We start from the raw sequence: 15,664 nt of genomic DNA, 5'->3' as shown, positions 1-15,664 counted from the left end.
GAAGCCTATAAATACTATTGCTGGAGAGGGTGTGCAGGAAAAGGAATCCTCCTATACCGTCGGTTGGAAGGTGGGTGCAGCCACTATAGAGAACAGTATGGGAGTTCCTTAAAAAACTAAAAATACAGTTACCATGTAATCCTGCAGTCCCACTCCTAGGCATATATGCAGAGGAAACTCTGTTTTGAAAAGATACATGCACCCCTATGTTCACTGCAGTACTATTCACAAGAGCTAAGACACAGAAGCTGCCTAAGTGTCTAAAAACATGTAGTACATATATACAATGGAACATTACTCAGCCATAAAGAAGGAGATAATGCCATTTGGATGGACCTAGAGATATCATAGTAAGTGAAATAAGTCAGAGAAAGACAAATATATAATATTGCTTATATGTAGAATCTAAAAAAAATGATACCAATGAACTTGTTTACAAAACAGAAATCGACTCACAGACATGGCAAACAAATTTATGGTTACCAAAGGGAATAACAGTATGGGGGGGGGAATTAGGAGTTTGGGGTTAATAGATACACAATACTATATATAAAATAGATAAACAGTAAAGACATGCTGTATAACATGGGGATCTATAGTCAATGTCTTATAGTAACCTATAATGGAAAAAAACCTGAAAAGAAACACATATTTTCTCTACCTCTGCTGACAGTGGCATACAATCTGACCCTCATCATCTATTGCCACCCCTCCTAGTTAGTCCCTTGCTGCTGCTGCTTCTCCTATTGGTTCACACTGGGATGACTTTCAAAAGCACAAGCCTGACAACTTCACGCCAATAGAGGCCACAACTTCCTTCAGCTCCTGCTGTCACAAAGTCCAGTCCCTTGGACTGGACAGACATACCACTATGTACTCCCTTTCCAGTCTTCTTTCCAGTGTCCTCCCTGCTCCCACATAACTGTATTCCTACCTATCCCAGCAATCATCAGGGACACTGTAAGTAATTCTTTACCCATACTCATCCTCCTGTGAGCTCCTACAGGATATGACTTTTGGGCCCCAGCGCTTAGCCCAGCATCTTGCACATAGGAAAAGACCCTGATGCTGGGAAAGATTGAAGGCAGGGGGAGAAGGGGACGACAGATGATGAGATAGCTGGATGGCATCACCAACTCAACGGATGGAGTTTGAGCAACCTCCGGGGAGTTGGTGATGGACAGGAAAGACTGCTGCAATCCACGGGGTTGCAAAGAGTCGGACATGACTGAGCAACTGAACTGAACTTGCACATAGGAGGCGCTCCAATAGCATGAGGGCTAATGAAGGAGAATGGACCTTCTGAATGATGTGATGTGACCCTTGGTGACTTGAATGTGCACATGAATCTTCTGGGGATCTTGTCAAGATGCAGGTTCAGATTCAGTAGGTCCGGGGGGGGAACCTGAGAGTCTGCATTTCTTACAAGTTCTGCTGTTGTGCTAAGAACCACACTGAGTAGTAAGGACCCAGTGAACAGTAAGAGTTTTTCAGATAGAGGAAAGTATGGACACAACATTCCAATAGGAATATTGAATTTTTGAGTGAACTTTTGATCTCAAAAGAGATAAAATATCATAAAATGATACTAATATAATACATTATGTAATAATATTATGTGTCATTAAAATATATATAACTATAGAATTATATAGGTCATTCCAGAAAAAGGGTAAAATAAATAATAAAAGGGGCAAAAATAAAGTCATTTACTCTTAAAGTCTCAATATCAATACTCTTTTTTTAAACTATAGTTGATTTACAATGTTGTGTTAGTTTCTAATGTACACCAAAGTGAATCAGTTAAATATATATATACACACACATACATACACATATATATATATTCTTTTTCAGATTCTTTTCCACTATAGGTTATTAGAAGATATTGAATATAGTTCCCTGTGCTATATACGTTAGATCCTTGTTTATTTTATATATAGCAATGCTCAATATCAATGTTCTAATGCTCAACTTGGAGTTATATTAGAATCACCTGAAAAACTTTTTAATCGGCATGTATTTTCTTCCCACTTCTCTGCCAGCCGCCAACCTGATTTGAGGAATATGAAACCCTCCATCCACCCCTCCCCACTACAAAAAACTACAGCCTTGGAGAACACTTTTGTTATTGATAGAAAGGTACTGTGTCTCTCAGTTGTGCTGGGGGAGAAACAAGCTTCCAGTTATATAATAACTCACATCCGCTAAATCTTCTGCAAAAGGGTTGCAGCCAGGCTGTGCACAGATGCTGTTGTTCCCTCTGCCTGAAAACCTCTTTCTCTATTTCTGACCAAGTCCAATTTTTTTCCCTAGATCTTCAAAACTATCCTTTCATCACATTCCAAACCTTTTGTTTTGGCACAAAAATGCAACCAGGAAACAGCCATTTGTCTCTCTTCCCCACTCGACTATGAGTTCCAAAAACGTCTGCTGTGCACACCATCCCCAGTATTGAGCACAGTGTTGTTATGCTGGTGCTCAAACGAATAAAGAAAGAACCACTCTCCCCAGACCTAGTGAAGTTTCCTCTTCCACATCTTATGCCCTGTCCATAACCGGCCAAACCTAATTCTTAAGAGGGCTGACATTTAGTACAGGGCTAAGAACTGTGTAAATAAAAACTCAAATGTCCTGGGGTTGGTTTGGTTCAAGTTGTTTGGGTTGGGGAACCAGACAGAAACAATATTTTTCCTCCTAAAAGTTAAAATTACATAATATTTACCTCTTACAAATCATATATATTTAAGATAGGAAGCCCAGGAACAAAATGAACACAGGTGAAGGCAGACATGACGAAAGAACCAGAACAACTGGTGTTTGGGAAGCTACAACGGTGTCCTCTCCTTCCATCTTTGACCTTCTCCTATTGGAGGTAACCACTCAGGAACTTGAATTTATTATTAGTTTTCACCACATACTTATATATCTCTAAACCGTAAGTTGTTTAGCATTGCTTGCTTTTGAGCCTTGTAAAAACAGTATTGTTCTGGTGTGACCTTTTGTAGCTTTTTCTTTTTTTTTTAATTTACATTGTTCCTAAGACTCAACTATGCTGTGGTGTATACCTGTGGCTCATTCATTTTCATCACAAAATACTCCTGCATTAATATGAATATATCACAGTTTATTCCTGTGTTCCTCATCAGTGGACTTTTGGGATGTTTCTGGTTGTTTGCTCTTAGAGACAGTGCTGTTACAAACCATCCTTGTACTCGTCTTCAAGAGCATCTGTCAGCTTATCTAGGGTATACACCAAGGAGTAGACTTGATCCAGGCATGGGTTCAGGTTTATAATCCAAATGATGTTTTGAAGCAACGGTGCCAGTTTACATCCCCACCAGCAGGGCATGAATTCCTGGTGATCTGTATCCTCACCAACCACTTGTATTGTTAGGACCCAGGAATTGTATCCTTAAGTGGCAGCATTTTTGCACCAGAATGCAGTGTCCTGACTGGACAGGTGTTTCCTCTTGGCCATCTAATAGAAGGGCCTGATCTGAGACTCTGCCCAAGAGATGAGTGCCAGGGACTTACACCTTGTTGAATCCTGACTTTGGGACACAGCACTAAATTGAGATAAGAGACACAGTCATCACAGAAGTCAATGAATCATAGAACATGGATCTTGAAGGACCCTAAGGCCAAATACTTCATTCTATATTTAAGGAGACTGAGGCCCAGAAAGGTTAAATGACTTGACAAGCTCTCAGAGCTAATTAGTATAAGAACCTGTCTCTGGGGCTCTCAATTCTTAATTTAGGCCTATTTTTTTTTTGGTTTTTAAATGTGTTTGGTTTAGTAATTTAAAATGGTGTAGAAATCTATTAAATTAAAAATGACTGTAAATACTTAAATAACTGCCAATTTACTTTTAAAGGTAGTTTTTTGATGTAAGTGACTGATGAATTTGATATCTTCAGGTCCTTTCCTTGTGAACTAAACAGAAATAATACTGAATTTCAATGGGATAAATAGAGGAAAGATGCAATCTCCATAATAATGGTTTTCAATAGACAAATTTAACAGTTTTTAAAGACACCAATCGGAGAAGGCAATGGCACCCCACTCCAGTACTCTTGCCTGGAAAATCCCATGGATAGAGGAGCCTGGTAGGCTGCAGTCCATGGGGTCGCAAAGAGTCAGACACGACTGAGAGGCTTCACTTTCACTTTTCACTTTCATGCTTTGGAGAAGGAAATGGCAACCCACTCCAGTGTTCTTGCCTGGAGAATCCCAGGGATGGGGGAGCCTGATGGGCTGCCATCTATGGGGTCGCACAGAGTCAGACATGATTGAAGTGACTTAGCATAGCATAAAGACACCAATCTCCCAGGGAAATTAATCTCCAATTTTTTGACTTGTCACTCTCATCCTTGGATCATCCCCCCAGGCAAAATATAGGTTTGGGCTTAAGAAGCCATTTTGTGAGGAAGTGAAAAAGAGTGAAAAAGTGTTAGTTGCTCAGTCATGTCTGACTCTTCATGACCTCATGGACTGTAGTCCACCAGGATCCTCTGTTGATGGAAGTCTCCAGGCAAGAATGCTGGAGTGGGTAGCCATTCCCTTCTCCAGGCAATCTTCCTGACCCAAGGATAGAACCCAGGTCTCCTGAATTGTAGGCAGATTGTTTATCATCTGAGCCACCAGGGAAGCCCCAAACTTCAAATGCTGTGAAATTTCAATTCATCCTCCTCTTCTGAGTACTCAGAATTAAGCTGTTGTAGGAGGCTAGGACCTATTTATGGATATTACACATATCCATACAATGTAGTCCCAGTAAGCTGATGGTGTATAATCTTAGATGCCTTTACATGCGAATGTAGAAAAACTGAAAAGAGATTAATTTGCAGCTGAAGCTGTTATGCAGCTGTTACGCTCTTCAGAGTGTGCATAACAAGCATGGTGTGTGTAAAGGAATCTGTCCTCACATAAGAGGTAGTCAAAAGCAACTGGGGAGGGAGAAGGACTACTTGGTAGGAAAGGTGTTTGTGTAGTGGCTTCGAAAACCTGAAGTGGAAATTTTCATTCTGGAGTTGTTTACTTCAGAGATCCCCCCTCCCCCACCTCCCCTGCCTTGATCTTCTCTACCCCAAGAATCCATTTACCATTTGAAAATATCTTTTGGTTTAACAGTGTCTGCAGGCTGGCAATAAAAGCTTTCCAAGAAGCATCCCTCTTTTAATGTCAGGATAAAACTCAGGAGCTGCTTATTACTTTGGAGGTGGGGTGGGGGGGGGGGGAGGCTTGAAGGGAGAGGCCTTCAAGTAATTTTGCTAAGAATGCTGACCAAAGGGTACTTTGGTACTCCTGGATCAGGTTTTCCTCCCAGCAATCATTTTAATCAGCACTTCCCCTGTTTAATGAGCTTGTAGTGCCATTACATAATCACCCAGCTCACTGGATTAATGATGAAAAGAGGAACTGATTTTTCCAGTTGCATCATTTGAAGTAAATGTTAACTTTCTTTCTGAGTCCTTAGTTAACCGCATTAGTGTGACAAATATGTCTTTGTCTAGCATAAGTAATTAGAATTTAATCACTTTAACTGCATCTTAATTACCCCAAATGAATTGAAAGGACATTTAATAGCAAAGATTAAATTGCCTTAATGAACGATTTTTGTGACTCCATCAATACTTGAATCGCGCTAGCCACTCCTCTCACGCACTTCACCTGCAGTGAGCACAGGAGTCACTAGGTGGCGCGTTTCGCTCATTTATTTATTTAATTTCCCCATTGATCTGTTTTAGAAGACAACAGGAAAGAAAGTGAAAAGAACAGAGTTTATTATGTTCCTTTGATAACCTCTCTTTGGGACTATGAGGTCATCACCAGATGCAAAAACAAAAGTAGCGATTTCAGAAACTGTCGATTCTGAGGACTCTGGCGAATGCAAAGGGAGATAAGAAACACACGGATAACTGGAAGCTTGCAGTGGTTGAGGGAAACTGTAAGTTACCCTCTGGACGACTGCCAACATATATACAGAGTTTAAGTCAATTTATTATTTTTTAGTGCAGAGTCCTAAAACATGAGTAACAGGCAAGCTTTGGAATAGCAAGACAGGAACTGATGTGAAGCCAAGAAAAATAATTGTTGTGCAAGTGCGGATTAGAACACCAATGCCAGAAAGTATGGGAGGTTTGGGCCTTTGGGCCCTCCTCCAGGCTGGGTCCCAGTGGACCAGTCCTACCCACAGAACACATCTAATGAGATGGGTCTTGCCCATCAATAATTGTTTAAGTGAACAAATGGATGGGAGACTTGAGTTCCATGGCTAGCTCTGTTACTGCCTCACATTCCCTCTTTCTTCAAAGGAGCAATAAAAGATCTCTCTTATAAGTCTTAATAAAAAAAAGAAAGAAGTTTCCACAAGTATTTCTCTTTGAGCATCCCAGAGGGAAGACACACATTCTCTACTTTCAAGACCTTTATTATGCAGAGACTTTCCAGGTTGGTGTTTATGACAGGGGATCAGACATTTCCACATTCTTGGTCCACTGACCTGGTGAACTTGAGCCCGTAACTGAGGCACAGGGTGAAGGGTAAGGGGGTTCTGGGCTTTGAGCTGAGAAAGTTGAGCACAGGGTCTCAAGTGATTTCCAGCTCCGTTACCACAGTTAAGTAATTCAACCTCATTGAACAGAGAAGCCGGAAAATAATGGTAACTACCCCATAAACTAGTGGCTTCTAAACTTTGCCGCACATTAAAATCACATCAGAGCTCTTAAAAATCACAGTGCCCAGGTCATGCCTTAATACTACTAATGCCCAGAATATCTGAGATTTTAGCCAGGAATAATTTTTAAAAAGATCCCTAAATAAGTTCAAAGTATAGCAAGATTTGGGAGCACTGGTACAGGGAGAATTAAATGGTGGCTCAGACGGTAAAGAATCTGTCTATAATGCAGGAGAACTGGGTTTGATCCCTGGGCTGGGAAGATCCCCTGGAGATCCCCATGGCAACCCCCTCCAGTATTCTTGCCTGGAGAATCCCCATGGACAGAAGAGCCTGGCGGGCTATAGTCCATGGGGGTCACAAAGAGTCGGACACAACTGAGCAACTAAGCACAACACATATGTGCCCCGTAGAGTTCCTGACCAATAATAGGTACACAATGGACAGAAGCTCCTTCCTTATCAACTGACTTCCTTATCACTTGCTAAGACAAATCTGTGGGTTGAACTTCAGGGTCTTGTTCTGTTCAGCTGTTATCAAACTATCTCACCTAAAGGAGAGGAAAATTTCTGGAAGTTAATTTGTTTCACCTTTATGATCATGTTACATCTTTGGGGAGGAATACAATGTGGATGTTTCTACAGCCAGACCCTGTGGTAAAACAAATTTATACGATTGTATCAAAATAATCAGATTGTCCTGGTCATCTAAGCCAATTCTACAATTTCAGAATAAAATTAAGCTTCATTCATATTAGCATACTTGTGTTAAAATAAAAATCTATGCAAATCTATTGATAGAAGACAGGAATGTATGATTATGCATTAAATTAATTCACATTAGAAATCAGGTTTTTCCTTTTTACTAAACTCTATAAGGCTGACACTTTTCAGGAAATGACTTCTCTCAAAGGTGCTTAGCCATCTTATTTAAATACAAACAAAATGAAAACGGTATTTAATTAATACTTGTTGAATCCTTTATCCCAAGTTATAGGAAATCTATACTTTAACTATTATGACTTCAATAAGACCCTCCTTCTGTTGGTATCTTAGATTGGGGACCATTCAAATTTGCCAAGAGTGTGGAAACTTCTGTTTTTATGGGGGCTGAAATGAAATTAGAAATTTCTCATCCTGTCCATCTAAGCTCCTTGGCTGACTTAAAATATTAAACTGGTGTTCAACTATTCCAATATATGAAGTTTACAAAGAGCACTGAGCACTGTTACTTGAAGGGAAAGGCTTCTAACTATGTATTTTGAGGAGCAAGACACATGAGAACCTCCTTTTTAATTACCCACTTTCACTAGACTTGAGGATTTTCTTTCTTAAAAGGAAATAAAGAATAAATTTTACCGATATACTCTGCAAGAACTCTTTCTTCTGAGAACTTTGGGTAGCAGCATCTGTTTGATTAGCTGAATTTGCCATGAATGTGGAAATGATGACATCAAAACAGCTCATGTAACAACCTCCTTAAAGACCTCATAGATTAGAGATGACTATAGATTTTCCCCAGCACGGATCAAAGGGACTGAATTGAACGTTTTAGCTTAATGATCCAACCCCTGTCACACCCATAGGGACTCAAATTCCGATTGTATAAGCAGGTGTGCATGTGCACTCAGATGCACGCAGAAAGCTGCTGGGGAGGGAAGAAAAGATCAACCACCTGATTGACGAGGATAGGTTTGATCTTTTCCATTATTACTTGATTGTGCTCGTGGATACTACTGTCAGGGCCTCATGACTTCTCATAAACTTTGAAATATTAGCTGTTAATTTTTGTTTCCTCACCACAACTCTTCAAAGCCATCTTAGCCACTTTTCAAGGGCAAGAGAAACCCAGAAGACAGGACTGACTGGGCCCTGTCCAGGGTCCTGACGCCACACTGGGGCTTCAAGGCTGCCAGGCCTCCAAGCGTTCCTTCACACACCCCACCAGACAGCAAACAAAGAGCTTCAAGCTCAAAGCCTCAGGGCAGCCTTCCAACTCTGGTCAGTTAGCTGGAAGGCGAAACAAGAAAACAAAGGGACCGCTAATCCACCCTCCCTACACCCTGAGCCGCAATCTCCGATTTCAGACTGCCAGGGTCACCTTCTCTACTGTGACCCTGATATTCTCAACATTCCAGCAAAAGTAGAATTTGGATATAAATTCCAAACATGCTATCTTGTTTGGAGAGGTTAGAGTTGGGGTATAATTTGGGGGAATGGTGATTTTGTCTCACCAGTGGGGTCATACCCAGGAAGTGGGTAGGACCAAGACAGATCCACTAAGTATCCTTTCCTCCCTCCACTACACTCTACCAATCAAAACAGTTATCCGTTGAAAATCACTAGGACATCAGTGTTCTAAAACAAAGCCTCTTCTCTTCGCATTGGATTGAGGCACGGAGGTTTACTGGGTGCCTGGCCCTGCGGCCCGCAGGGGGCGCGCGCAGTTACTGGAGCACAGTCTGGAGCACAGTACGATCCCCTAAGCTACCGGGGGAAGGTGAGTCCAGATCGAGGGCATCAGCAAGGGCAGGAGTTTAGCTCCCCACCTGGCACTGAGCGCTGGAAGCTTGAAGATAAAGATGCAGCCTGGGATTTGAGTCGCTCTGCTGCTACAACACAACCTTGCTGTTGTTGGCACAGACTGTCCCAAGTGTCAAGTACAAAACAGCTATGGCAGGATTGGGTTTCTATTGACCCTGATTGCCCTCTGACTTGGGGCTGCGCCCGCTGGTGGGAGAGCCAACCGCCCTAGGAACAAGCCGCAGGGTTTATTGTCTCTGGCGGCCGTGCTCAATGCCCCGACACCAGGTCACCACACAACGACCAGCAGGTCTCCTCTACTCTAGTCAAACTATCTGCTGTGATCTTCACCACATGCACCCTTAACTCCATACATTCCCTCTTCTCCTCCCTGGAGTTTGTGCTCCCTAGTGGGGACTGCAAGGGAGAACTATTATCACAAGGCCTCTAGGACTCAGACATGGGCTGGGAGAAAGGTGCACGAAAAGCCGTCTGGTGATCGGACTCCAGAGCCAGACCTGTTCGGCTGGTGTGTCCGGGGTCCCAAACCAACTCCCCGGGAGCAAGGTGACCATTGGGCCTGAGTTGGTGAGGGGACTCTGCCTCTGCCTGACAACTGGCTGCCCCCAGGCCACGCTGGGAGGAGGCTATAAGAAAGCTTCGGAAGAGGCCCTCCTCCCCGGCAGCCAGCCCCCCTCGCCCCCAGGCTGCGAGGCTGATTCGGTCCGCCGCGCCCCACGGGCCCTTTGTTCGCGCCACAGCCGGCTGGGAGCAGCTGCACTGCCGGAGACCCGCGGCGCAGAGACGCCGGCCCGGGCGTGGGGGGAACTAGTCCATTTGGCACCTTCTCCTCCTACTCTTGGGCCCAGGAACCCTTCTGTTCCTGCATTCCGCAGCCCCAGTCCTGGCTTTTCTCCCGGCCTTCGAGGATTCGGGAAGTGGGGTTCCCCGGGCCCAGCATCGCACTCCTTCTGCTTGGCTCCCTTGGTCCAGGGAAATGAGGGGACAGTTGAAGTGTCACCCGCTGGGATAAATATTAACAAAAAGCAAATGGACTTGTGCGGGGGCCAGTTATCAATCAACCAGACCGCAAGGCCACTTATGGCAAACATGGCCCAGGTTGGCCTATGGGAGACTTTTCTCATGGCCACCTTCTGGCCAGACTGCCACCCCCTCACCCCCACCCCTGCCCTTGTCCAGGTGGCCCTGAGGCAAGTGCCAGCCTGGAAATAGGAGCAGTCCTGGGTGCTGCAAACCCGTGTGGCTCCCCGGCGCTGCGGTTTGGAGGTTTCTTCACCTCCACCTTCACAGGTTCCTCAAGGCAGGAGTCAGGCACCAGACTCCCGGCCTTGCCCGCTGGTGGGTGTGCACTTGCAGCCACTTATTGCACTGGCAGCTCCCCTAATGTGGCCAGAGTCTTCTGGAATCTTTAATTGGAAACTAATCTCCTTGCGTCTTAATAGGCGACCACGTCAGAGGCGGGCGACCACCCACCCGCACAGCCCAGCCCACTCTCCCCACCTGGGAGAAGACGCAACGTGAGCCTAGTTGCACTGCACTTAAATGGGGTAGCAGCAAGTACTACATTGAGGGAACATATATTGATTTTTTAAAGGTAGTTAATTTGGTGAAAATTTCCTCCTGTCTCTTGTCTTCCACCAGCCGATGTAATTTCGTGAAGAGAAAGCTTCTCTCCAAACAGGCTGCCACCTGCCCGGAACCTGGGGTACCAGGAAGGGCACGAAGAAGCGACTCTCCCGCCACCCAGCCAAGGAACCGACCTCGATGGGCCTTGCCTGGAATGGGGCAGAAACGAGTGTGAGGTGGCGGGGCGTGGGGGTGGGGTTGTCTTTGAATGAATGTAAAGGGGAGCAGAACTGCAAGTGGCACCTTCCTCTGTGCATCGGACGGAGCTGGGGGGTGGGGGTCGGCGATGTCCCATAGCTGGGGCCAACATGCCCTGCAATCTGTTTTAAGTCACCTGCAGTCAGAACCGACAAGAGATCATTTGAACGGCCCAGGAATCTGCCCCCCCCCCCCTTTTATTTTCCGTAAAAGAAATGTTAACAGGACGGCTCGCTGTTAGTTGGTGTCTTAAAAACAAGTCCTGGTTCTTCCTGCATAATGGGATTGATCCCGGCTGGCTCCGCAAGCACGCTCATCCCAGCCTGCCCCACCCCTTTAATGAAGTTAAAGAAAGGAAAATGGAAGAGACGACTCTCCATCCGGGTCTTAGGATGCAGAGTTCGCTGGGGGTTTGGCGCCAAACGCCTGTTCCGCCGAAGTCTCCGACTTGCCTTCACCACCCCCACCTCACGGAGGAAAAGGCCACGCGCCCCGGCGCAAGGGCTGAGCACGACTCTCTACTGGCTGCTGGGTGCCAGGCAGCGGCCCCTTTGATAACTCGGGTCCCCGAGAGCCCTGGTGGGTACGCCGCCCGCACCTCCCCAGGCCTGCCCACGCAAGGAGGTCAGAGGACGCTCCTGCAGGACAGAGCGCCAGGGCGGGTTGCCAGGGCTCCAGGGTCGTCTCTGAACCTAACTTCTCAGTCAGTCTTTCGAGGGGGAGATAGGAGGCCCTGGGGAAAGAGAGTCCTTGAAGTCCTGAAGAAGCGCCTTCACGAGGTAGGGGGTGTGGAGCGAGTTTTCCTGAGGGGACTTGCTTTCCAGCTGCACCCCCTCCTTGAATTCTCCTAACCCCACTAACTGAGGCTTGTGTGTACACTGCCTGGGTAAAAGGTCCTGAAGCCCGACTCGAGGGTGGCCTGGCGTGCGCGCGTGTGAAAAGGCACTACTTGGGCGCCCATAGAGGCGAAGCAGTCAGGGAGAGGAATAGCCTTTTCGGCCGTTCCTTCTAGGACTTCAACTGTCCTGGGGTCTCGGTCAACCCATAAGATAGGGGGCCGATCTGGTGGCTGCACACACAACTACAGAATGGAATTGCGGGAGCCCCAGAGGGTACCCGGTCAACCTTTTTTTTTTGCCCCTCCCGTCCCCTTACCCCAGCCTCTCCAAACTTCTGGGCGAAGGCTGCACGAGTCCTCCTGGGGACTTTGCTTGGAGCCTACGAGCGCGGGGTTGGGCTGGAAAACCTGGCGGGGGCAGAGGCTCAGGAGGCGAGGCGCTTTAGCCAGGCCACAAGAGCTCACACGCCAGGAGTGCTTTGAGTCCTCTCCGGCTCCAGTCGCAGGCTCGCGGGGACACCGGCACCTGCTCCCCTCTAGCTTCTCATTGGCCCGCACGATGTGGGGGAGGGGGCCCTGGCCTCTGGCTTTGATTTTAGACTGTGAAACGGCTCAGTGCCCCCGGCTCTGAGCGGATTGACTGTCTCTCGTACTCCAGGGACAAATTAATGGAGAACGATCAGTTAATTAACAAACCCTCATTCCGGCTTTTACCTTTTTCTTCGCCAGGACTCAGGCGAGGGCGCCAGGCTAAGATGGGGTGGGGAGCGGCAGCATGTACCCAAGAGTCAATCAACTCAGCCCCGGTCTCATCAAACCGAGTCCACCCTCGGCTCCCCTTGGCTCTACCTCTCCGCTTGTCCTTCGCCCTAGGGGGTGGCTGAATCTGCTTGAAGTCCCCCGTGTGATTCAGGCTGGCGTCACTTGTTCCCTCCGCCAGTCGGCCGGCCAGAGCCTTCCCGGTATCCTTGGCCTAGAGAGGCTGGGGGACCTGGGCGCTGTGTGTATGCAGTATCACCGAGACCTTCCCGCCCAACTCAGAAACACTAGTGCCTCGGGGTTTGGGGCCAGGAGACCTCTTCTCGAAGACTTGTTTTTTTTTCCTCTCACACTCCCACCCCCTGCATGGGGATTCAGACGAAAATTCATGCGGAAGAATAAAACAAAATGAGAAGTACTAAGCGAATCGGCAACGACAGCGGTCTCTGGGCTCAGCTAGAAGCTCCCTTGTTCCTTGGCCGCCCTCACCTGGACCTTGGCACGGTCTGCCTCCGTCTCAACAGTCGGTCACCCGCGCAAAGTGCGTGCTAAATCTTAGGAAGCATCTGCGCCACACACCCACCGCCGCGGTTCCATAACCTTTTGCTGAAACTCCCAGAGTGCGCTCCCCACTCCTCAGACCCCTGCCCTTCTCCGTGCCACTAGAGTGAGCGCCGGAGGGGGGAGTCAACGCAGCGAGTTCAGATAAACATTGGCAGGCAGCTCCTGCACGCTCCAGCGCAGCGCCCAGGTATGTGCCAGGGATACTGGTTGGCAGCATCTGCGCGCAGTTTCACGTATGCTTCGCCTCTCTTTCCCCAAACCCGAGTGCGAAACCCAGAAGCGACGCACAAATCGTATCCATCCAGGTGTGGGGATTTCTCTCCTCCTATGGTTGTGCGAGCTTCCTGCGCTGTCTCCCAGCACAAATGCGCCCCCGCGATCACCCAGGCCGCGCCGCTCAGCTCCCGGAACCTTCCACAGACCAATGCACTAAGTCCTGGAAGAGGCTGCCTGCTCCCGAGAGCCACGCTCTGGCTCTTCCAGGCCTAGGAACCCCCCTCTCGGTGAAAGAAGGACGGGATGAAGCGTGCACAGAAGGCTATCCTTCCCTGCCTCCTTGGGTCCCTTTAGCTTCCCCAATACCTTATCTGCTCTCGCGCCCAACAAATTGGCGGCTCACCTGCTAAGCGGAGCGCAGACATACGCTGGAATTCCGGCTCCTGCAGCCACTTCCACATTCTCCTGAAGGTCTCCCGGCCGGACTTGAGTTTGCTCCAGGGTTTGGGGTTGCGTAGCAGGTCCGAGAGGGTCCCTTGGGAACGGCAGAGCACCCTCTGCGCGAAGATGGCCTGTGGGATGCTGTAGCGCTTGAGCTCGGTGGTGATACGCTGCGCCACCTCTTTGGTATTGATCTCTTCCATCTGCCCTGAATTACTTCCATTGCTGACCTGCGCACCGGTTACCGAAGGGTTGGGCTCCCGGGCCGTGCCCAGGAGTTGCCCGTGGCCCTGGGCGTTCAGGTGGGCGTGGGGGTGGTGTGGAGGAAGGCCATTGATGGGAACCATGCCTGCCGAAGTGGGCGTGAGGTGCTGCTCCCCGTGACGACCGAGCATGGCCGGGTGGTGGGCTTCGAAGCCGTTGGGGGTGAGCATTTTGTCGGTGGGCATGGCGGCACCCGGGTGGGCATAGTGTGGGAGCCCTTGCTGGGAGTTGTGGATGCCGCCCAGACCGGAGCCGGAAAGGGGCGAGAGGCTCTGGCCCATGCCGGCCACGTCCTTGTGGTAGGGGGTATAGAGGTTATTCATCGAGGCCAGCCCGCGCTCGTCCCGCATGAGCGTGAAGCTACCGCTCACGTTGCCTGCCAGGCGCTGGTGGTGGTGCGGGTGGTGGTGGTGGTGGTGGTGATGGTGATGGTGGGGGAACTTGTCCGAGACGGTGGAGATGGGCGGCAGCGGCTGCAGAGGGGTTAAGGTGGTGTAGGTGGTGGGCATGCTCATACCTGGGGGAGTCTCGCAGGCCATGGTCATGGTGGGGTGCAGGGGGCCGGCCAGGCTGTGCTCGGGGGCCCGGTGGTGGTGGTGGTAATCGCCGCTCCCGCCGCCGCCGTCCAGCAAGGACGCCATGCCCATGGAGCGCGGGTGCGCCGGGGGCAGGTGGCTGCCGCGGTGCGCCACCGAGCTTCGCGCGTGGGGGCTGCCGCCCAGCAAGTCGGCAGGGGCCGGCACCGGCTCATGGCTCACCCCGTGCAGTTCCCCGATTGCCTCCATGGTCAGCTGCGCGTTCATCGTGATCTGGGCGAGCGGGCGGCGGACACAACATCGATGAGGCCGGGCAGAGGCGGCGAAGGGCGCACGCAGTCCGGTTTTCACATCGGCTGCTGGCGACTGTTGCCTTCCTTCCTTCCTCTCACTGTGGGGCTCTGTCTCCCTCTCAGTGTGTCTCGCCTTCCCTCTTGCCCCCACCTTCCCCTCTGCGTCCTCTCTCTCTCTCTCTTTTTTTTTTTTTAATATTAATTTCCAAAAAGGATTCGCGCCGTTGGGCGAGCGCGGTTCCCCCAGCCCTCCCGCCCCTGGCCCCCTGTCGCCCCTCTCCTTCTTAGAATTGTGAGGCCCCCGGCTCCCCTGACGCAGCCCGCGCGCCTTCCGCGGCTGCTGCCTGTCCGTGCCGCTGGCCAGCTCCAGCCATGGCTCGGTTACTGTTGCAGACTCTGTGGCCGCTGTTCCGCCGCCGCCGCCGCCGCGGCCCACCCTCCCGCTAGCCGGGCGCAGCGCGCAGGCGCGCCAATCGGCCCCGCCCCCTCGTCCCCGCGCTCTCGGTCGGTGACGTCCCCGTACAAATGAAGGTGGGGGGCCTCCACGCCTTACCAGCAGCGCCGGGTGGCGGGGAAGCGGCGGGCGCGTGCGAGTGTCTAACGTAGAGCGCGACCTAGGGTTGCTAACCCGCGCCGGGAAACTTGCGTCCCCCTTGGCTCCCTGGCTTGGGTGGGCTCTTCTCCTAGCCCCCGGCCGCACTTGC

At 49.3% G+C, this 15,664-nt stretch overlaps 1 protein-coding gene across 1 annotated transcript in view; it reads right to left on the bottom strand.

Moving 5' to 3' along the window:
- Positions 1–15,206, bottom strand: part of ONECUT1 (one cut homeobox 1) — a 39,614-nt gene extending 24,408 nt beyond the window's left edge. Inside the window, exon 1 of the mRNA XM_019968809.2 lies at positions 13,830–15,206. Within this exon, the coding sequence (XP_019824368.1) occupies positions 13,830–14,934 (1,105 nt within the window). The 5' untranslated portion in view covers positions 14,935–15,206. The remainder of the gene's footprint in view (positions 1–13,829) is intronic.
- Between the last annotated feature and the right edge of the window lie 458 nt (positions 15,207–15,664).

This window comes from Bos indicus, chromosome 10, assembly GCF_029378745.1.
Source record: "Bos indicus isolate NIAB-ARS_2022 breed Sahiwal x Tharparkar chromosome 10, NIAB-ARS_B.indTharparkar_mat_pri_1.0, whole genome shotgun sequence".
In the NCBI taxonomy this organism is placed as follows: domain Eukaryota; kingdom Metazoa; phylum Chordata; class Mammalia; order Artiodactyla; family Bovidae; genus Bos; species Bos indicus.
The sequence above is the reverse complement of the archived record's forward strand: the minus strand, read 5'-3'. Positions and strand labels throughout refer to the sequence as shown.